At 47.3% G+C, this 23,074-nt stretch overlaps 1 protein-coding gene across 50 annotated transcripts in view; it reads right to left on the bottom strand.

Annotated features, from left to right (window-relative positions):
* Positions 1 to 23,074, bottom strand: part of MAP4K4 (mitogen-activated protein kinase kinase kinase kinase 4) — a 178,930-nt gene that overhangs the window by 43,195 nt on the left and 112,661 nt on the right. For all 50 annotated transcript variants that reach the window (XM_081254889.1, XM_081254922.1, XM_081254878.1 and 47 more), the window contains 9 exons: positions 21,241 to 21,366; positions 19,846 to 19,956; positions 15,649 to 15,739; positions 15,086 to 15,216; positions 12,418 to 12,472; positions 10,930 to 11,008; positions 7,136 to 7,311; positions 5,568 to 5,640; positions 3,869 to 4,079 (listed from right to left, as the gene is read on the bottom strand). In XM_081254889.1, coding sequence (XP_081111015.1) covers positions 3,869 to 4,079; positions 5,568 to 5,640; positions 7,136 to 7,311; positions 10,930 to 11,008; positions 12,418 to 12,472; positions 15,086 to 15,216; positions 15,649 to 15,739; positions 19,846 to 19,956; positions 21,241 to 21,366 — 1,053 coding nt within the window. The remainder of the gene's footprint in view (positions 1 to 3,868; positions 4,080 to 5,567; positions 5,641 to 7,135; positions 7,312 to 10,929; positions 11,009 to 12,417; positions 12,473 to 15,085; positions 15,217 to 15,648; positions 15,740 to 19,845; positions 19,957 to 21,240; positions 21,367 to 23,074) is intronic.

Below are 23,074 nucleotides of genomic sequence, written 5' to 3'. Positions count from 1 at the left end.
ACACAGTCATCTTCACAAACGGGGGAGATCGGGAACACACAGGGAATTGCAGTTCTCCCTTTTATCGTCTTTTGTTTTTAAGAAAAGGATAAGTTCTGACCTCAAATGAAAAGTTTTTGTCTCTTAACGGTAATAAAAAGATTATGCAGTTTTTTTAAAAAACTGTTGTTATAATAGTATCATAGGGCTCCCCTGGTGGCGCAGTGGTTGAGAGTCCGCCTGCCGATGCAGGGGACACGTGTTCGTGCCCCGGTCCGGGAAGATCCCACATGCCGCGGAGCGGCTGGGCCCGTGAGCCATGGCCGCTGAGCCTGCGCGTCCGGAGCCTGTGCTCCGCAACGGGAGAGGCCACAACAGTGAGAGGCCCGCGTACCAAAAAAAAAAAAAAGTATCATAGATTTGCTAAAAACAAATCTTCCCTAAGAAATGTTCTTTCTTTTTTTTTTGAATAAAGTAGCACACCAAACCACAGACAAATGTATCTTGCTTTTACCAATAATTTGACAGTCTCCACGAGGTCAAAACTGAAAAATTATGAATTAGGACATAAGGGACTTCAGTATGTAACAGGTTCAAAAACATATCCAAAGTACAGCAGCTAACAAAGTCACCTTAACTTAGCTCACTAATGGGGTTTTCTCCAGGACGTCTTGTATAATATTTCTATTAAACTTAGACGCGGAATGAGAAGATGTGATCACGTGTGGATGTCACAGGAATGGGAGGAGTAGGTACCAAGGCAAGAGTCAATAAAAAAAAAGAGCACAAAACCATTAGGATAAAATGACAGTATGATGAAATAATCTTCACTTCTGCTCAAAAAAAAAAAAAAGAACAGGAAAACGAAAAAAAGAATAGACTGGGAGAAAAAGCTGGCCGGGGTGGGGGAAAAAAAATTAGCTAGAGGCAAAGCTCTACGTGATCCAAAGATATGGTGATGCATCACATATAAAAGGTAATAGAGTAATATTAAAACTTTTCGATAGAGGGAGATCATTATCACACGGGGCTCTGAATCTGGGTAACAAACTTAGAGTAAGCTGAGAAAACACTAAGCATCCAGAAGAGGAGGACAAGTGAAAGGGGCAGGAGAGGAGGGGACGAAACCACCGGTGTGAACTCAGCCGCATGAGCTCAGCACGCTCCCAGTTTCCTCCTGGGACCATCCAAAAGCAACAAGAAAAATCAAACATCATTTTCAGCAAAACTGGCAGAGACTTGAAAATATCTACACGGACTTCCAAGATCTCCAGTTCACACAGGAGCCAAGGAAGAGAAAGCAAGAGAAACAAAGCAGAGAGATCCCAGCAGCAGCAAATCTCAACGGGCACCAAGCAAGAGCAGAGGATGTATGTACCACATGGACTTCTAACAGACGAAGGGCCTACGAGGGGCAGACCGCTCCCCCTACCTGCGGCGAGGTTCTGAGACAGCAGGGGCTGCGGAGAAGCCCTTAGCCCCAAAACACCGGATCCGATGGCACTTTCAGAGAAAGGAACATCGCCACTGTTTCCCTACAGCCTCGACTTTGGGACCATTTTTTTGCCAGTCGCTGATAGAAAGTTATCACCTTTCAGTTTTAAGCATCATTTATCTTTTGAGTGAAGATGACCATCTTTATCTAGTTTGCTAATAATAACAAAAATAATCCTTATTCCTCATACCTTTAATGCCAGTAAAGGGCTACAAATCATTTATGGCGCAAATATTCCCAAACCACCTCCTGGGGCCTTAATTACCAGGCTGACAAAAAGGCGCTGGATCACCAAGAATCCAAATCAGTGGATTCTGTTCCTGCAAATGCCACCGTTTCAGGACCCTGCTCCATCTTCCCTGATTACGAGGTTAAAAAGGTGACTGTGAGTTTGAACTTTTACTGAGAAGCTGAAATTACAGGGCTAACTGAAGCCAGTGAAGTGCCACGTTCTCACTTAGCGGACAACCCTGATTCTCGAGCCTCTATTTAGCTGACAGAACAAATCGCTTTAAAACCTCAGTTCCTTTCCTTGAGCCATCGCTGGCCTAACCCTATAATCCTCACTCCCTATCATGTCCAGAGCCTAGATGATGGACACCTATCTCACTGTCACTAGGCCTGACAGCAGTTTCCAGGGCCTGTGTTAGAAAGGGGCTCCAGCTGACCCAGTCCCTGATCCTTCAAGTTATAAACCACCAAACTCCCCGGCATCACTGAGCTGAAAGAAGTACAGCCCAGGGTTAGAAAGGACAGTAGAGGATACTGCATAAAGAAGCAACTAGAAACAGCCAGAGCCTCAGAACTCGAGCACTCTTGTGTAGTAAGTACACACGGCCCAGGTACAGCCTGAAAAACCTCGGAACCACTCAAGGTTTCTGTTACGTTCAGAGAGCACTGAGTCTTAAAATATTAGAAGAGAGTTTGCAAATAAACTGCAAAAAGTTACAAAAATAGCAATGCTGCCCCCCCCACAGAGCAAGGTTGTGCCCTGTGTTTTCTTCCAAAGCACTGGCCGAATACTTCCAGTCTCCTTAGTTAGACAGACACTGGTTTTCTAAACCAGGACAGACTGTGAAGTTTCAGAATTCAGACTATAAACACACAAAATGAAGCAAAGATTCTCCCCACAAAATGTACCCTTAAGTAACTTGGGAAAAAGCATGTGTTGTCATTTAAATTAAACTCCACTGTACAGTGTCAACACATGGCTTTACTGTTGTTTGGGGTTCTTTTTCTGGCATGAAGGATAAAGGTGAAACAACAAGATGTATGAATTAAACGGAAACAAACTACTAGGAATGGGAAATCTGAAGCTGTGATATATACAGTAAAAGGCAACCAGGAAATGAAAAAAGACTCTTTTGAGCCCCAGGTGAAATACAGGGAAATAATGTCTTTGTGAATTAAAAATGAAAAAGCTGTGGGTAACCACAGTACCAACGTCGATAGTATTCATGAATTAAACAAGCAGGTGGGGGACTTCCCTGGTGGCGCAGTGGTTAAGTATCTGCCTGCCAATGCAGGGGACACAGGTTCGAGCCCTGGTCCAGGAAGATGCCACGTGCTGCGGAGCAACTAAGCCCATACGCCACAACTACTGAGCCTGCGCTCTAGAGCCCGCAAGCCACAACTACTGAGCCCACGAGCCACAACTACTGAGCCCACGTGCCTAGAGCCTGTGCTCCACAAAAAGAGAAGCCACTGCAATGAGAAGCCCGTGCACCGCAACAAAGAGCAACCCCCGCTCACCGCAACTAGAGAAAGCCCGTGCACAGCAACGAAGACCCAACGCAGCCAAAAACAAAAACAACGAGCAGGTGGTACAAGATGTGTCCCCCGCCCCAACAAGTAACTAATCCCAGCACAACAGCTAGATTACAGAATAGCATTTGTATCATGCCCAATATAATTCTCTTCTTCATCCCTTCCTCTTAAATGTACCTAAAGTTAAGGAATTTGTAGAAAAATATTTTTCCTGTGTACGTATGTTTTCAGAAAAATATGTACACACCAACTGGGACCCAGAGGCCAAGAGTGGAATGGAAATGAGGTCAAGGCCGAGCTGGCCAACTCAGACCATAGCATACATGGCCTCCACGGAGCCGGGGCGATGCCACCTCTGGGCCCTGCCTCCCACACAAATAGGGTGAGTCACTGGGGGCAGGTCCCTGAAGTTTATAAAAGAGAGGAAAACACGTCTAGGGCCTCCGGGAGTGTGAGGTCCTGCCAGTGCGTGAGTGAGCACACCCTCCCTTCAGGGGGGCCCTCGCTGGCCAGGCCGGGGAGAGGCACTACCTGCCTCACGAGGCCACAGAAAACGGTCCTTTGAACATCTGGCCGCGCCTGCGAATAAAGACAGAGAAGCCCGACTCGGACACCTCCCTGCTCTACCTCTTCCAGCCGTCGCCTCTGTTCCTTCTGTTGCTCGATCCGCTTCTGCCTCTCCGCCAGCAGCTGCCTCTTGTACTCCTCCTGCTCGCGGAGCTGCTGCTCCTGCAGGAGCTGCTGCCGCCTCAGGGCCTCGGAGCGCTCCTTGTTCTCCTGCTGCAGCCTTAGGAAGTCCCGGCGAAGCGTGGACTCACCAGGCACGTTGACGATGGAGCTGCAGGAGGAAGTGGGGCTCTCAGGGGCGCGGGCTACTCCACGTCCACGCCCCGCCTCTTCCGGGCTCCTCCCACCCCAAGACCCAACGAACCAACAAATCCACGGGGGTAACGAGCCTACGACTCAGTAGCATCACCCCTGCTTTCACCTGTCTCATAAATATCTTAAAACTCTGTCCTGGATGTTTGACAGGACAGCTCTACGTGGAAATCTCACATCAACTCAAACTGCGATGAAGAGCTGAAACCACCTCTTGCCACGTGTCATTAGACCCTCTGTGACCGCCTGGCTTCCCACCGGGAACCGCAGCATCACGTTCCGGGATTGCCCGGGCGGTAATACCAGAGCGATCTCCAGCACTGGCCGTTCCCTCACCTTCCCCACGCGGTCCAGCATGCCTTGTCAGCTCTCCCCTCCCACTCTCTCTACTTGCAGGGCCAGAAGCTGAGCCCAGGTGGGTCCCAAGGATGAGCCATCACACAGATAAATTAGCGTCACTCCTAGGTGGTCTCCCGGCTGAGAGTCACTTCTCCACATTCAAAACTCCCGGAACAAATGGCAAATCAATCTTCCTAAACTGCTTCTTTCGTTATATCGCGTCCCTAACCCAAAACAATTATATTGCTCCTGAAATCAGTTCAAATTACTCTAAAAATTTTAGTCTCAAATGGATTCAAATCTTTTATGTAACTATGGAGTTTTTTTCAATAAATTCTCTTCTCTCTTGATATGCCCTCTTCAAACGCCCATTCTCTGCACACAGGTCTCCACAGGTCTCTCGAACCACTGTGCCTACCCTCCTTTTCTCTAGCTAGTCAGCTACATGTAGCTGCAGCATGAACACCAGGCAGGCAAGACCATTATTAAAGCTTTTAAATCCTCTCTTCCCTGATTAATGAGTCGCTGTGAGGTTCTTGCTACCACATCTTCAAGCTTCTGCTTCACTGTACCTCGGGGAGCCAGAGAGGACCAAAACGACTATAAAATGGATCAGGACAGAATGCACCCCCAAGAGAGGCAATGAAATGCCGATGACCACACGGGTGGGAAAAGCAAAACCAATCAACCAGCCAACAAGTCTTGGGAAAGACTACAGTGTTTTCAAAGGGGGCCCTGCTGGCCCATGAGCAGGAAACTGTGTGCAGGACTGCTTCATACGCTACAAGACGTTTTCCATCCACACCTGCTGGAGCAAGAAACGCCAGTGGCAAGCTCCACTTCCCCAGGACCAGACACAACCTGCATGTTTCCAAATGACCGGGGGAAGAGGAAGCAACGCAGTCTCGGTAGAGAACCACCGGGTCAGAGGCTCCAGAGGCGGAGAACGTTTATAGGGGTCTTTGAAAGAACAGAAGAATGGAAGATATTAAGGCACTTTCAAAGTAACTGACGACTCCGTCCCACTGCACGGGCATCTCCTGCAGCCCCGGCACCGCCAAGGAGCAGCCTCTCCATCCAGCAGGGACGTGAGCAGCCCCGTTGTTACCTGGGCTCCCCCTCCTGCTCAGGCACCTCCTCCTCCTCTTCCTCACTCCCGCTGTACTCGTACTCGGTTTCATCTGTAAAGAAAAGGACAAGAGAAACGAGTCAGTTCACGAATCGTGACACTGCGTGCACAGGTAAGCATCTCCGAGGGCATCACCGCCAAATAAAAACCATATATTCTTTGAGAAGATAGTAAAGTGTGTGGAGAACTTGGGGGGAGGAGGAGCGTGACACCAATTCCCACCGTGAATGGTGGTCGTCCCCTGGGCCAGCCGTACTTCCCACAGCAGAGCAGATTCTCTTGTATTCGAGACAGTCCCTTCTGGGATGCACGGCTGAGCGGGGGCAGGGCTGTGAGAGGGGCCCCAGAGCCCTTGACACATAAGAAAAGGGGTCCTGGAGCATCAGCAAATTCACAAAGTCCACTCAGATGGCAAAACTCGAAAGAAAGAGGTTAACTGCCCAAACGAAGGCAATAAGGAATATATCTGGTTACTTTTAGCACTTGGGGATTGCCCTGAACTTGCTCTTTTTACTTTCTTCTTTGGCCTTGAACTTTGAGTGTCAAAAAAAATTCAGCAATGGGTTGCCTGTTATCCGGTGTCGTTCTGTAAAGTTCCTGTTAAGAATTCACAGAACAGGGGCTTCCCTGGTGGCGCAGAGGTTGAGAGTCCGCCTGCCGATGCAGGCGTGCCCCGGTGTGCCCCGTGCACCTGTTCGTGCCCCGGTCTGGGAAGATCCCACATGCCGCGGAGCGGCTGGGCCCGTGAGCCATGGCCGCTGAGCCTGCACGTCCGGAGCCTGTGCTTCGCAACGGGAGAGGCCACAACAGTGAGAGGCCTGCGTACAGCACCAAAAAAAAAAAAAAAAAAAAAAAAAAAAATTCACAGAACAGGAAGGTCAGTGGGAGCCAGAGGCCCCAGAGAAGAAGGTTTAGAGAAGACGGTGGTGAAGCCTGGCCTGCACGTTGCTGGGCAGGAGACACCGTTGAATCCAGGCAGGTGGACACAGAACACGTCAGGATAGGAAATCCAGACACTGGGGACCAAATGGAACCTTACGTAATTAGCAAAGCGAATGTTCATGTTGTGCAGTAAAGACAGAAAAGCAGTCAGGCCGACGGGGCCCAGGCCTGACCACACCACCCCCATAAAGTGTAGGAAACCCTGGGGCTCTTGAGCAGGAGAGGAACGGGACAGCACATGGACGCTGATGTTCCCAGCTGACGCTCTGGGCCCTGCCTGATGCAGACAGAACACAAGGTCCATAACGAAGTAAAAAAGCACAGCCACAAAGACGTGCCCCCTAGGAGGAGCAGGACGGCATCGAGTGCTGACTGGCCACAGTGCCCACTACCCAGTGTCAGCCTGGCAATACACGGCACAGAGCCAGTCCCCTTTGCTGGAGCCAAGCTGCCCCCCCGGCCCGTCCCTGGGTGCAAAGCAGAGACAGACCATTCAAGCCCCAGCCAGGTGGACACAAACACGGGTGGGAAAGGAATAACCTATTCTGGTTGGCAAAAACCTAAAAAAATGTTTTTTAAGATGAAAATAAAAACAGGTTTCATACCTTTCTCTCCTCTCTTCTTCCTGGTCCGGTCTATATGGTCCTTAAGCTGGATTCTAACCTGCCTTTCATTTGGCTGATCCCTTATAAAAGGATGTTTCAGAAGCTGCTCTGTGGAGGGCCGCTGCATGTAATTCTTTACCAGGCACCCTTCTATAAAACTGAAAAACTTCTTTGACCTAGAAGAGGAAGTAAAAAAGATCATCAAATTCCTACCACAAAGAGCAAAGCTCCAAAATATCAGTAACTTACAAGCTTGCAAACAGAGCAGGGCTCCAGAATTCACTGTGAACGACGCTGCAAAGGCACAGGGATAAAACAAGGAACAAAGCAGGGACCACGGGGCCCGGAGCATCACTTAAACACGGTTTAGGAGTCACACCGCACACAGGGGGCCTCGGAGGCAGCTGGAGTTACTGCTGCTTTCTGACTGTGTTATCACGGGGTGGAGGAGGCCAGGGAGTAAAGGGAGGTCCTTGCTAATGTGAAGATGGCAGAGGAGAGACGGCAGGATCCTCGAAGACAAGGACAGACACAGAGTAAGAAAGGGAGCCGAGTAAGTGACTCGGGGCTTGCTGCTGTCACTGCGACGTTGCCATCAGTTTCAGACTGGTTTACATATCAGTTCTCTACGCTTAACGTTCAGAGGCAGAAATAATAGGGCTGAGGGGGTCAATGACCCTGCCGTTAACGTTTACCCCACCAGCCACTTTGTTTTTGCCTGTTTCTCCATTTCTGGCTCACAGTGACCCCCTCCCTAGCCTCAGCTGACGCACCCTCACCCACTCTGTCTTTCGAGACTCAGCTCAGACACCCTCCCATCGGTAAGCCTTTCCCGGCAACACTGCACCCCGCCCTCGCCAGGTCGGGAGCCTTTCCTTTGGGGTTGTCTGCATGTAACACACTGCACACTTCACATTTATGTTTCTGTCTCTCCTCCTGGTTTAAAACGGTACAGGTCAGGACTGGTTCCTACTTCTCCATTTGTCAGCAATGCCCAACTCTGAGCATGTAGACTACAATAGGTATGTAATAAATTTTTGTTGAATGAATGAGTTATTCAGTCTTTAAAAATGTGGTTGAGAAAATTAGTTCAGTCCTTTCCAGTTATTTCACTGCTTTTAAGAATCATTTGTATTGTCTTCTGTTTCTACTCAAACTTACTATTTTTGTTCAATTCAACAAATATTTATGTGTCAACGACGTACATTTGTTTATGCTAGGCTCTGTAAGAGATACACATAGGAAATAATGTATGTACACACAACAGCGGATGTATAATCGAACTGCGAGGAAGAAAAAAGAACTACTGCCGACTGTGGAGTGGGTCAGACATCAAGAAAAAGGAGGATTTCTGACATTCCAAAGATGGGAGAGAAAAGCCATTGTTCCAGAGTGACAGAAACCACATGAACAACGTAGCAGAGTACTAGGGAACAGTGAATTGTTTCCTGATACTAGTATGAAAAGTGGAAAAGGGTAAAAGAAATAGGTCAGGGTCAGCTCAGAGAAGGGCCCTGAAGTTGTGACTTTATTCTATGGTTAAGGAAGAATGCAGAAGATTCTACACAGCAGTGATGGAATGCTCTTAGCACAGAGATTCCCAAACCCCACTGCCCACAAAGATCACTTTGGGAGTTTATTAAAAATACAAACGCCTGGGTCACTCCTCAAACCTAAGAAACTAGACACTTTGAGGTTGGAGCCCTAAGTTAAAAGATTCCAAAGGGATTCTCATGTGCGTGTACAGATTAACATCTGAGAATCGATGACCTGCAATGTATTCTTTTTTTTTTTTTTTTTTTTTTTTGCGGTACGCGGGCCTCACTGCTGTGGCCTCTCCCGTTGCGGAGCACAGGCTCCGGACGCGCAGGCTCAGCGGCCATGGCTCACGGGCCCAGCCGCTCCGCGGCATGTGGGATCTTCCCAGACCGGGGCACGAACCCATGTCCTCTGCATCGGCAGGCGGACTCTCAACCACTGCGCCAGCAGGGAAGCCCCCTCTGCAATGTATTCTTGAACGTCGATGGCCAGGTACTGCTGGAAGAGAGCCCACTAATCATCTTTTAAAGGCCGCTTCTCCAAAGACAGTCGTGGAAATTTACATCTGGTGGACAAGAAGACAGCAACCATAAAGGAGGAAGGACTGCATGTTTGTAACCCTCTCCCCGCTTAGAACACCGGGGTAAAATGAGGCAGTGACATAAACTGCTGAGAATGCATCTGATCAAGCTCAGTTAGAGGAAGTTTGGTGGAAGAGCACAGGCAGAATCTACTGTCATCTACATCCGTCTCTTTATCTCACTGTACTATATACACACAGCGGTTAATGCAAACCTGCAAGTTATGGACCGAATAATCAGAGTGAGGGCCGACTGACAAAACTGTGAAACACCCCGAAGGTGGAGCATCAACTCGCTTTAATAAAATCTGACAGAGAAAAAGAAAGGGGAAAGTGAGCATCGTTCAGTTCAGCACATGCCAGACGAAGTGGCACCCAGCCCCGCAGCTTACTCCCTGGTGACATCTACTGGCCACCCATGGACGCCCCCGGTTATCATGTTTTAACACAGGAGACCAACCGGGGCTAAATCGTTGCAACCATCCCGCATTAAAGAACCTTGCCAAGAACTGGTAAGTGGAACCAGACGACCTCAGTTCCCCAGAGCTGAATGTGGTTAAAGACGGGATAAAGGAGGAAACCCCGCCAGCAGACAAAGGTGGGGAAAGGATGGTGAAATGCACTGGGGAAAGCATGGGGAGGGCAGGGAGGAGCAGGAAAGAAATGAGTGGCGGTACACGTGCGTGTCCACACCCACGATGGCAGAGAGGCTCCACAATGCCCTAACAGCCAAAGACCGAGGCCAGGAGAGGAGGAGGCTGAAATGGAGATCTCTGGCTTATTTCAGAATCAGAATCAAGAACCTAAGAGGAGACAACACCACCTGGAAAACTCATGAGAACAGTTTCAGAAAGGAAAAAAAGAAAACCCACAGTAGGTAAGACAGACAGCAGAGCCCAGGAAACAGGAACGGCAAAGGAGGGAGGGAGGGCCCGAGTGCATGAGAGCCTTGAGTGCAGACGGGAACCGACAGGAAAGGACTCAGAGGAGCCCTCGGGAGGAAACAAGCGGGCAGAATGCTCAAGCGAGGAAACGAAGCACTGCCCTTTCCCTCCGAGATTTTAAAACTACACCAAACAGGTGTCACCCCACACCGCCGCACTTCCTAACGCTTTCCTGCACGGAGGTCGTCACCGTCTCCCTCCCCAGCATCGATTCCATTTAGCAGAGCAGATGCGCAAGGAGGGAGAAGGAAGGGGCAGCCCAGGGAGAGGACCCCTCCTCCAAGGCAGGCTGCTGGGCGACAGGGGCCCATCGGACTTCAAAGTTCTGCAGTAACTACAGTAAACCCTTCCATGAATTTTAAGATACTACTTCAACTGAGGAACTACAAGTCAACACAGCTTTGCTTCTTCATGTAAAGATGCTTGGAAACATATTACACTGAGAGGTATGTTTAAGTATTAAAATGGAACCTTTTTCTTTAACGTGTTGGTGTTTCATAGGGTGGCTTGTCACTATTGTATCATTCAAGGACAACTGATCAAGAAAAAGAAACATTAAAAACTAAAGCGACACAACACTTTTTAACTGGTGTTTTGGGGCACTGGCTCTTGTGTTCTTTTGGACTCAGAATGGCCAGAATTTTGCCTTGAAGTCAAACTAAAGAAAGGAACGATTTTTTTTTTTTTAAAAAAAGGAAAAGAACAGCAACAACAAAGCACACACAGCTTACCATTTTTTGGACTTCAGCCGGGGAGGAGGGTTTCTGGGGATGAGAAACAGTGCTCTCATGGGATGCATGTCACAGAGAGCTGGGGAGAGGAGAGGGCGTGTCAGTACGTACTCAGGTTACTCATTCTTGATCTCTAGGGGCACACGCTCTGCCCATTGTCTGATCGGCATGCTTTACGTCAGGCAGTCTGCACATCTAGTTATACGGCTGAGAGCGTACCTTGAATACCCCACTTAAACATAGCAAAATATGAGGAGGACAAGCGCAACAAAAAGAACATACAATTTCAAACAGACATTGGAAAGTTTTCATAAATCAAAGATAAATATTGATTCAACGTCCTAAAGGAGTTAACAGCTTAAGTTTCCACACCATCTAGCAGATGACAATGAGATAACTTTATTTTCCTAGGGTTGCTGTGAGGATTAAATTAGACTCGGTCGGTCGTAAAGGCCTTCACACGACACCTGGAACACAGATGCGTTAAGCCCTCCAGGAATGCTCGCTGCTGATTGTTAGAGCGAGTGTGCCTAGGGAAGGGCAAAAAACGGGGGCCAGATGGGACTGTTTAATTCTGTGCAATGACTGCCTGTTCTCCGATCACTTGCCCAACGAAGGCGTGTTAGGTGCACGTGTACGCACGAGTATGTCACATCAGGTATTTCCGAGTGTTTATTTACCTTCAAGAGACTCTTACAAGGCAGTTGGGAAATGGGGGCCAAAGAAAAGGAGGGTACTGTTCCTGCCGTGAAAGAGAACCGAGACAAAGGGCCAGGCAGTCCTTCCCCGTCTAGGTTAAGGGAGCACGTGGTGATCAAGACAGACGGCCGCTTCTGCAGTGCCAACTAATCCTTAGCTGTGGGCAGTCTTTTATCATTCATTCAACAAATATTTATTCAGCAGCGACTATGGATCAGGAAGTTATACATTCTTTGTATACACTTTTTTTAAAGGGAGGCTAGCAGAAAATGCTGTTTTTCCCTTTGCTCTCTGAAATTCTACCCTGTTACTGATTAAAAATCAATTTCATGAAGTTGTCATTGACTTAATCCAAAGCAGAAGCAAAATTTCACATAGATAATACTGAAAAAGTTATTCCACAGATAAAAGGCTGTGCCTCTATTTGTAAAGTTAAAACATAAGAAATACTGAAATTTCCTGTGGTAGGACCAGTTTCACTGAATATTAAGTTCAAACTGTAAAAAGAAAAATTACTGTGTATTATCTGACATCAGAATAATTTCAGGTCACACGTCTGATTACAACTTAAATCAAAGATAACATAGCCCACGGACCTCGGGGAGATCTTCAAAAGGACTAATGCATGCCAAGAATTCCTTTCACATCGAAAACTCCACTGTATTTATGATCCCTTCATCTGAACGCCCCATCAGGAACAGTTTCATCCATGCAGCCACTCTCTTTGAAGCCTTGAGACCAGGTTTAAGTTACACAGAACTGGGCTGAAAAGGAACGCAAGCTACTTACGGGGAGCGCCTTCTGCCATCTCAATGGCTGTGATGCCGCAGGACCACAGGTCACTCTGCAAACAAAGCGGGAAGTTAGGACACTGTCCTTGCTGTGAGGCCACCAACTCACCACTGCTGATCATTCACACAAATGACGCACTTGCATTCTTTGGGGTACGAACCAAAAGGAAGTTCGCCAGGAAATTAAAAGCACAAACACATCTGGAAGAACACCTTCCAAAAGAATGAATGGAAGATGCAATAAAGATAACACTGATTGTTAATTAGAACCGCTCGTTTCTATGACTGAACTAAGGTGGGTCCCTGTGACATCTTCTCCCTACCCGCCCACTGCGGGCTCTGCAGTTCATCATTTCTTCATTTCTTTCCAAGCATTTGAGGATTCAGACTCCCAGCCTAGACAGATGTTTACTCTTATGTTTTATGACAATATCTCAGACTTAACTATGATGTGAAGCGTTTAAAGGCTAGAAAGTGCTCTTTATGAAAGGTCCTCGGAAGAATTAATAAAATCCACCCTCGTTCGTGCCCCGGGAGGGGAAGATCCCACGTGCCGCGGAGCGGCTGGGCCCGTGAGCCATGGCCGCTGAGCCTGCGCGTCCGGAGCCTGTGCTCCGCAACGGGAGAGGCCACAGCAGTGAGAGGCCCGCGTACAGGAAAAAAAAAAAAAAAAAAACAAAAACAAAAAAACCCACCCTCGCTCACTAAACGGAATCATGCTGCCACGTCTCTCTGCTCTTCCTTCAAACTTGGTCGGGGGTGTGAGATAAGTTAAGTGCACGCGGTCTTTTCCTTCCGATTCCCCAAAATATTCATTTTAAAATTTGAATTTTACTCCTTTTTTTTTTTTTTTTTTTTTTTTAAGGCTATGCCATGCGGCTTGCAGGATCTTAGTTCCCCCACCAGGGATCAAACCCGTACCCCCTGCAGTGGAAGCGTGGAGTCCTAACCACTGGACCGCCAGGGAATTCCCTAAAATTTGAATTTTAGCTTTATCCCCTACTCAAATACAAGTTCCATGGGGACAGGTATTTTTGTCTGTTATTCACCTTTGTATCCCCAGAATTGTGACTACCACGTGGTAGGCATTCAATATACATTGGATGACAGATGAGGTTTTATCAGCTAATTTCTTAAAATCCAAACAAGATTTTCTAAAAGCAGATAACAGATGTTTTTTCATCATTAGCCTTCTTTTGTTTAGACACTATCCTAATAAAGAAATTACTTAAAGTTGCTCAGTTGAAGGGTTTTCCTAAATAACCTATAACTATGCTATGGAGGCTCAAGCACATATGTTTTATTACAAGAATAAAGAGGCCCATGAACTGCTCCCTTATTTTTACGGAGGTTTTCTATACCCTCAGGTACAAAGAGCAATCCACCACCTTAACCAGAAACTAATATGGGCAGCATCAGTGGTGGGACCGCCAGGTGTTCATGTTCACGCCCATTAACACCCCCAGGTGTTCATGGGGGTGATGCAAACAAACCACACCCATCTCCTCTCAGGGATCTTGGAAGGCTTTTCTCGATACTAATGGAGCCTCTCCAGTTTATAGAAAACAAGGTAAATGACATTACAAAGACTGGAAAGTTAAAATTCAGAAATGGTAAGATAAATCTGAAGGGTGGAACACTGCCTCTTCAGCAAGTCGGTGTCACGCAGAAAGCGGGAGCTGGGGGAGAGGGTGTGATATCCTTCATTGAAAGATACTCAACCACCAACCAACCAAATACAACGTCTTGTCCTATACGGAATACTGGTTTGGACAAACCAGGTGTAGACGAGCTGGGTCTAATTATGGACTCTGCATTAAGGAATCATTTGTAATTTACTTAGGTATGATAATATTTTGGATGTGTCAGAAATGTTTTCAAATTTTAGAGATACACAATGACATAACAAAGAGTGAAGACTCCTAAAGCCTATAATCTATTTGAAAATATTTCAGCACATAAAAACATAAAATAAATATCCCTCTCCACCACAGGCTTACATTGAGTTCCAGTAGTTGGGTATTTGTAATAAATACTAAATACACTGGCACGCTGTAAGACAGGAACTCAATTGTGAGTATCATTAACAGGTACATCAACCACTCTGACTCATTGACTTAAGGCAACAGAATTTTTAAGTAGTTTTTACAAACATATTCAACCCGAGTCTGATGATCAAATATGGGTTTTACATCAGGATTAAAAAGTGCATTCTTGATACAAGTCCCTAGAGGTCACTCTAATAGTTTCCATAGATTTGTGACCAAAGCAAAGCTGCAAAGCTCTTTAACCACACTCTAAAATTTCACACAGATGAAGCTATTGCTATATATTGCCAGTATTTTTAAAATAATAAATATCTGATTATAATATATTCTTCAAGTTAAAAAGGACAGCAAACAGGGCAGGAGCACTGAATTTACTCAGGACAAAAAAATTTCTACCAGCTACGGAGTGACACACAGCCCCACCCCACCTTGAGAGCAGCATCGTACTTAGTAACAGAACAGGGGTGATGCAGAATGGACTAAAAAAAAAAAGCCTCAAAATACTGTCCCAGCAGACGTGCCCCTGCAGCAGGGGTCCATGTGGTCCTCAGTGAAGCAGCAGGGAGGGGGGACTGGAGGCGGAGCCCCACCCGCAGGAAGGCAGGGCCGGCGCCTCACCCTGTAATCATAGGTGGCGTCGGGGTTCTCGTCACAGGCGATGACCTCGGGAGCCATCCAGTACGGGGTGCCTATGAAGGTGTTTCTCCTCCCCACGGTCCTGTCCAGCTGAGCACTCACACCGAAATCCACTGTGGCAGGAAGAGGAAGGAGGGGAAGGAGAACACAGTTAACAAACCAGTCAACAGCCAGGTGAAGAGTGTGAGGATCAGAGGTCTTCAGAGTAAACCAAACAGAAACACTGCACAGACTGCAACCTCCCACCAACAGGGATAAGGAAGGAGCACCTTCTCCAGGGCCAAGCCACCAAGACGGCAAGACGCTCAACCAGCCTGGGAGCTCCCTGGGAAGCTGGACCCGCCACCTCCCTGAGCATCGCAACTGCGACCACCAGAGGGACTTCTGAATGAGCCAGGAGCATGGGGGAAGGGAGTCAGGCACCAGGCTAAGCAGTAAGCCCAGCTCCCAAGTCTTAAGTAAGACAGAAGGAGAAACGGGGGTAACGTTTTCAGCTAACTGCACTCGGGCGGGGTATTAGATCACGTGGCACGCCCATCACATACCAAGCTTCACCTCTGCATTCTCCGTCAGCAATACATTCTGGCCCTTGATGTCCCGGTGAATCACATGATGGATGTGGAGATGTGCCAGTCCCTGAGCAGGAAAGACAGGTCTGGATTTAGTTCTCTGTCGCTGTACGTGAATAGCCCAGAACACACCCTTTATAATAAAGTGTGCACACAGGCCAGAAGTTTCTGTGAACATACGATTCAACCTCAGTGCATTTCCAGCAAGACATCACCAATGACACCACACAGAGAGAAGCACCCCCAATCCCAATGGGTCACGGCCGGGGTGGAGGGAGGGGCAGGGTTACCACCTTCTAGCTGCTCCCCAACGGCACACTTTCGACGACCATCTGCAGTGTCTCTGCTGTCATTTGTGCTATTTGTGTACAGGGTGGTTCCTTTCCCACGCTGCACGCCTATCTTGCAATGGGTGACCCTGGGGGTAGATCTGAACTACACGCATCCCAGGGGAAAAGCAGAGGGCGAGAGTGGGTTTTAAGGTCTGGCCCTTGAATCCAGCCTGGTTTTCCCACCAAAGAGCGACAAACTGCTAACTTCTGATCGACCCGACCTCCACCCCACGTGCAGAACAATTCTGCCATCAACAGAGCTTTATGTTCAAATCAAGTATCTTTCTTTCCCAAGGAAATAAATCCTACTGGGCATACAGCACTTTTTGATGACCTCGTATCTGGAACGAAGCCCAGAGCATGCCTCTGGTGAGAGGTGGTGGGAGAACAAAAATACAGTTTTCATCCAAATATGGTCAGAGAGACCAAAAGGCATCATTCTCACAACTCATTTACTTGTCCTGACTTTAGCTAGAGAAGCCAAATCTAGAGCCTGCCTCCGTAAGCTACAAGCAACCTACTAACTCCAAAACGCCTCAATTCAAAAAGGGCAGATGAGAAGTAACGACTCATTTGATTTGTCCTGTTTAACTTCTTTGTGGGGTTTTATTGTCATCATTACTTTGTAGGATATGAATTAAATGTAACAGCTGCCCTAGAACATTAATTTTTCTAACATAGGGGGTTTCTAAAATCATTTACCAGTCTGCCTATGAAACAGAAGAGAGCTTATGTCATGGCTCTGGGTATTTTTCCAGCATACAGGATGTGCAGTGTTATACCACAAAGCACCAACTAGGGGGAAAAGCACTAAAAATATACGGTATCTTCATGGTATCGTTAGGAAGAAACTCCCTCCTTTCAGCCTGGTGTACCTTTGAACAGCGGAAGAAGAGATGAAAAACTGCAGCTTCCCTCTTTCGTAATTCCTACTTTTATTACTTCGGTTCATTTTTTATTCTCTTAATGTTCACAAACCCCCCTTCTTACACTTCTCCAGAGTTATCTTAGCAGCAGACGTTAAGTAGCCACATCTTCTCAGACGAACGTGGCCTGCCTGCACTCTGGTTCCTGTCAAGCAATCCCCCTGCCCTAGGGCTGCGGGTACTGCCTCTGGGAGGGCCCGCTGCTGTGGTGTGTCTGCCAGCTCGTACGGCACGTGAGCCCGAGCCGCGAGGATCTGCGCAGCGGACACAGTCTTCCTGAATGAAGGGTCTGGGAGGGAGGGCGCGTTCCACCGCCCCCACCATGGTGAGCCATAGTCCTCCCTCTTCAGCAGAGATGGCAAGTCCAGTACACAGTCAGCGTCCATCCAAGAGCAAATGAATCAAGGTCCACAACTCGGAAACACGGTCCTGTAAGTCCGTCGCATACACAGAATGAAGCAGCAGTCAAAGGCCGTCTTCGGTGCTGGTTGGGAGAGGCTGTAACTGCCCACGCTCAGGATAATCTATGCTGGTTTCTATGAAAACGCGAGGCTGCTGTGTGGATGGTGACCATGGAAACGGGCCGGAAGGAACACGCGGCTTCGTGTCTCGAGGCTCTCAGTGGGGCCAGGAGAGCTTTTCTACTGCCGTCTGAGGCCCACGTGCCCACAACTCTCAACCTGCTCAGATCTTCACTCCACAGCAACTGACTCTACCGTCCACCAAGGAATGAGGACGTCTGTCCCCACAGAAATCAGCCCCCGGCATGGCTCTGGGACGCCCTGCTTTCCTTCCCCATGAGCGGCCTTCTCACCACGCTGCTCTCTCTTTCCCAACACTGACTCCCGTGACCCATGATGAAACACATGAGTACATGACACTGACTCTTCCAGAAGCTTTTGTTTGAGGTTAGTCCATTTAGACGTTCGTCGTAGGAAAAATTCCCATCCTAGATGAAGTGACGTGAAGGAAACGCTCGTTTCACATGCCCACAGGGGCGGAAAACATCTGCTGCATCTTGAAAAGATGTTCATTGAGCTACTATGTTCGGGTTGATCTGGGGCCTCAAGCAAGCTGGGCTTCTTTCAAAAAATGCTGTCTTGAGTTCAATGGTGGAAAAACAGTTGTATACACTTAGTTACCTACCCACATGTTACATTAACTGATTCCTGACACTAAAACTCATTTACTGCTCATAATAATGGTACTTCCTTCATAGGACTGGGACCTAAACGTTACATATGAAGAAAGTAAGTCTGGAAAGTTGAGTAACTTGGCAGGGGATATGCAAAAGGTAAGCTGCAGAGGCAGGACTCGAGCCCAAGTCTACCTCACTGGAGGCCCGTGCTCTTAGCCACTGCTCTCTCCTGCCCACAGGACTCAGACCCAAGTCTACCTCATTGGAGGCCCGTGCTCTTAGCCACTGCTCTCTCCTGCCCACAGGACTCGAGCCCAAGTCTACCTCACTGGAGGCCCGTGCTCTTAGCCACTGCTCTCTCCTGCCCACAGGACTCAGACCCAAGTCTACCTCATTGGAGGCCCGTGCTCTTAGCCACTGCTCTCTCCTGCCCACAGGACTCGAGCCCAAGTCTACCTCACTGGAGGCCCGTGCTCTTAGCCACTGCTCTCTCCTGCCCACAGGACTCAGACCCAAGTCTACCTCATTGGAGGCCCGTGCTCTTAGCCACTGCTCTCTCCTGCCCACAGGACTCGAGCCCAAGTCTACCTCACTGGAGGCCCGTGCTCTTAGCCACTGCTCTCTCCTGCCCACTCTGAGTTTTCGTTATCAAGATAATAAATACACCTGCCCACTCACTGAACTCCCTCACAGCAGTATAGGGCAGGAGGCTTAGTTTCCCATGTTAAGGCTCCTATAATAACCATAAAAGAATCTTGATATTTTTATAATGAAATTTGTATGTGATGATTAGAAGACGGGGTCTCCCATCTCACCCTCTACAACTGGTTTTCCTAAGGGAATTGTCTATTGTCAAGGGCTCTGTAAACTTTCTAAATAAAAAGAAATTCAAACCATCTCTGAATTCTAGATGGCATTTTTTAATCCTGCAGTCCTCTATGAAACTTAAACGTAAAAAGTGGAGCAAATTTATCTATAAATAAAAAATAAAGTAACATTTTTTTTATTGGTGACAGAAACATAAGAATTAAGATTCCAGTTCAACTCCATAGTCTTTATTTTTTAAATGTGGTCGGTAAATGAAATCCAACCAAGTAATTTAAGTGTGTAATTGAGGGGTAAAGTAGAGAGAAAAACTGTGCCGGCTGACCAGAGGGAAGAGGCCCACTGGCAACTCACATGCAGTTTTCAAGTACGGAATTTTCAAACACTCTGCCTGTGCTGTCGGGACAGCTCTACTACTGAAAGGAATCATTTAGAAGCCGCTAAAACGGTAGCCAAGAACTTGCTCTGACATCATAAACCAGCTTTCCAATTGGCTGTAAATAACATTAAACATTAGAACTTCTCCTCATAAATACTGCAACAGATTCTAACAGTTAATGCCGAAGTCCACAAGATGATTTTGAAAGCCAGCATTTGGCACCATTAATATTGCTTTATAAGCTTAGACACACGATTCCCATAAACACAAGAGTCAGAGGTTATTTCTCCTCCTCTCCACTCTGATTTTCTTCTTCATAACTGCAGGATGAATTCAGGGAAATACCAAAAAAAAAAAAAACTATTCTAAGTCTAGTTTCCTTGGATACTTGCCAGACTCAAAACCATGATGTGGCTTAAACTATCAAAGCCAGCTGGTGATACAGAACCCTTGGTTGCCACGAAAAGAATAACCTGTACAGGTCGCAACTAATGCACAGAAACCCTCGGGGCTGGGCAAACGGAAATGGAAACACAAGCCCACGCCTGGCTGCCTCAGCTGCGCCCCACTTACCCTGAGGATCTCCCTGGAGATGTAGGCTATCCAGTCTTCCTTGAGCGTGTTGCCCTTGGTGTTCTTCACGAGGTCTGTGATGGACCCGGCCCCGCAGAACTCCATAACAAGCTGGAGAGAGACAAGACACGCTGTGGCCAACACGTCCCCCCAGTGGCCAGAGCATCACAGATGTCAGCACACACCCGGGTAGGTCGGGGGGGGGGGGGGCAGTCTAACCCCCCTCCCTTTCCTAAAGGTCTGGGCGCACAACCATTGTGGAGGCACCGAATTCCTGAGAACGTTATCTCATCACACCCCATCTATTCGGCACGGACATCCGGTCCAGGAGATCGGCGTCTGCATGTTCCACAGCGCAGCCCGTGCAGAGGCCCTGAAGCCCCCCTTGTCTCCTGAGCACAGATGCAAGTGGACCGTTTGCTCCTAATCAACGCCCAGTCATCAGAAATCTGATCCAAATACTCTTTAACAGGCTTTCCAACCTGCCAGTGTCTAAAATGTTCTATTTTCCACACATTGTGATTCTCAAACTATTTTATATTCACTGGGTTTAGTACAGTCTAAAAATAGTTTTAAAATTTCTCTTGAGAAATACTATTTTTAAGCAGCGCATCATTTTTTAAAAGACACTATTTACAATACCTAAATGTTTCAACAATACGAACACAAGTATATTTCCAAAGTACTTAGAAAATAAATTGAGTTGAACTATTCTAAAAATTTAACTGTGTTTGGATACGGGCAATGGAAATAAAGGTAACTGTTTCCCTTTTACTATCCTAACTTTGCAAATAGTCTCTAATGGCTTTTTTAAAAATTAGAATAGTATTCATCTATCTTCCTGCCCTGTAAGTCCAGTACCTTTGGCATAACGTGATAACCACAGATCTGACACTATCTCGGTGTCATCATCGTGAATAGAAATGTATTCAATAAGAGATACGGTTGAATATGTATAAATTCTATAAATTTCCCTGGAGTCCACTGTTCTTAATAAATTACTGAACTAAGTTTGTTTTCTTGCAATTCGTCTCTCATTCCAATGTAGTAAAGAAAGATGCATTTAGTTGAGATTCCACACTAATTAATTTCCATAAAGTTTTTATCACATTGCTTTTATTTTCAAGCTACTAATTTCCTTGCTATTTTGTTACCTTTTTTTTTATGTGCCATTTTATTCCCAAAACACAAAGTTAACTCTTTTTCCTGCAATGTGAAATCAACACCAAAATAAACATTCAGGACACCTTCCACTGAGAAGGCCAGGGAAGATACCAGATGTTACCCCTTTCTCTTTGCTTTTCTCTCCCCTCCCCCCTCTGGAAGGTTCTTAATGCCCTTTTAAATACAATCAAAGAGGAAACCCCACAGAACGCTCAGGAAACGTCTGCCTACCCAGAGTTGGTCATCGTGTCCTGGGGGGCTCTTTTTAATGAAAGCACCGTAATATGTTGCAATATTTCTATGATGAGAATATTTCTTCAGCATATTTATCTCCAGTTTGATTTCCTCCTCTTCATCCTTAAGAAAAAATAAAAATAAAATGTGCAGCTTTTGAATGACACGCAGGATTTTACTTTCTCCACACGCAGGCAATCAGACGTTCCCAGCCCCTCCAGCAAGGGAGAAACACTTTACTCTTGTGCCAGTCATCGGGGACTTTCCGGGATGCCTCCTTTGAAATGTGATTACGGGCTCTGCAAGAAGACATACACGCACAAAAGGTAAAGATGAAACAGGAAGCACCAGGGGCAGAGGGCACAAGTGGCCTGGCTCTTCCACGGGCCACGTGACCCCAGGCAATTCACTCCACTTCTCTGGGCCGCAACTGGCTCATCTGTAAAAATGGGAGGAAAAAGGAAACTGGCTGATACTATTTCAAATGACTAGGAAGGGCTGCTTCTTTTCTAGAGAACATTTTTGAGTACAAATCGTCCGACGCACTTTAGGTTCACCTCAGAGAGCCTCACACAGCAGCATCACCCTGGGTCGGGGGCAGGGGCCAAGCTCAGGGGCCCTGTGGTCCTGGACAGACAGCGCCCCCAAGAGACTCGGGCCAGTCCAGGAGCCCAGAAACATAAACACCACTCAGTGGTGGCAGGTTGTCCCTAGACTGGGCTCATCCCCCCGCCTCTTGCTTTACTAAAATAAGATGAGCAGAGGAAGAAATGAAGAGTCTGTACGAGAAGATTAGAGGGAGAATGAAGGGGACAGATGGTGACAAAGGTCCGGAAGATAAAAATAAGTTGCTCTTGTGAATGTTCAGGTCTCCGCCTTCTCCCACACCAACCCCTCCCCCCCGCCCCGGGGAAAACCGTGTCATCGGGGGCGTCCTGTCACCTGCTGCACACACAGACACGGGGAGAGGGTAACGCCAAACCACCTGCAAAGAGTCATCCGAAGAAAGGTTTACAGGTAGCAGGAGAATGAGAGGAAAGCAGAATTAAAGTGAGAAAAAAGAGAGAATGTGCAGGAATAGAGAAAATCTGCCCTGGTTAGAAAAGAGGTGTTTGAGGGAAGATAAAGAAGATCTTTTTTTTTTTTTTTTTTTTTTTTCTTTTTGCGGTATGCGGGCCTCTCACTGTTGTGGCCTCTCCCGTTGCGGAGCACAGGCTCCGGATGCGCAGGCCCAGCGGCCATGGCTCACGGGCCCAGCCGCTCCGCGGCATATGGGATCCTCCCAGACCGGGGCACGAACCCGTATCCCCTGCATCGGCAGGCGGACTCTCAACCACTGCGCCACCAGGGAGGCCCAAGAAGATCTTTGAGAAAAGCCTCATAACCAGATCTCTAGAATTCCCTTCATTTCATGTATTTTCAACAGGAAATGATGAGTGGTTCCCTAAAACCTCCTAACTTTTCTACACTGACACACTCCTTCCACTTTAGCTGATATCCTTCCCTCTCCAGGGAAGACTCAGGGATTCTGAGCCGCGTAGGTACATGTATATGCACACGTGTGCGTGCACACACACACACAAAACCTACTGTTGCAGCCTAGCATCTCCAAGAACCTTGCATAAGGCCTCACAGACCTAAAGTAAGTTTGGTTTGCAAACATTGCTCTTAGGGCAACATCATTCATTAGATATGAACAGTGAGACCAAATGAAAAAAGAAAATGTCTTTTTAAAAACAACTTTCAGTTGGTCATTACTGCTTAATAAACCCAATACACACCAAAACATGTAATCATCCGACACCAGTGATTCTCATGGCGGGGGCTTCCA

The sequence above is a fragment of the Mesoplodon bidens genome, assembly GCF_964165515.1.
Source record: "Mesoplodon bidens genome assembly, chromosome: 14".
NCBI lineage: Eukaryota > Metazoa > Chordata > Mammalia > Artiodactyla > Ziphiidae > Mesoplodon > Mesoplodon bidens.
The sequence above is the reverse complement of the archived record's forward strand: the minus strand, read 5'-3'. Positions and strand labels throughout refer to the sequence as shown.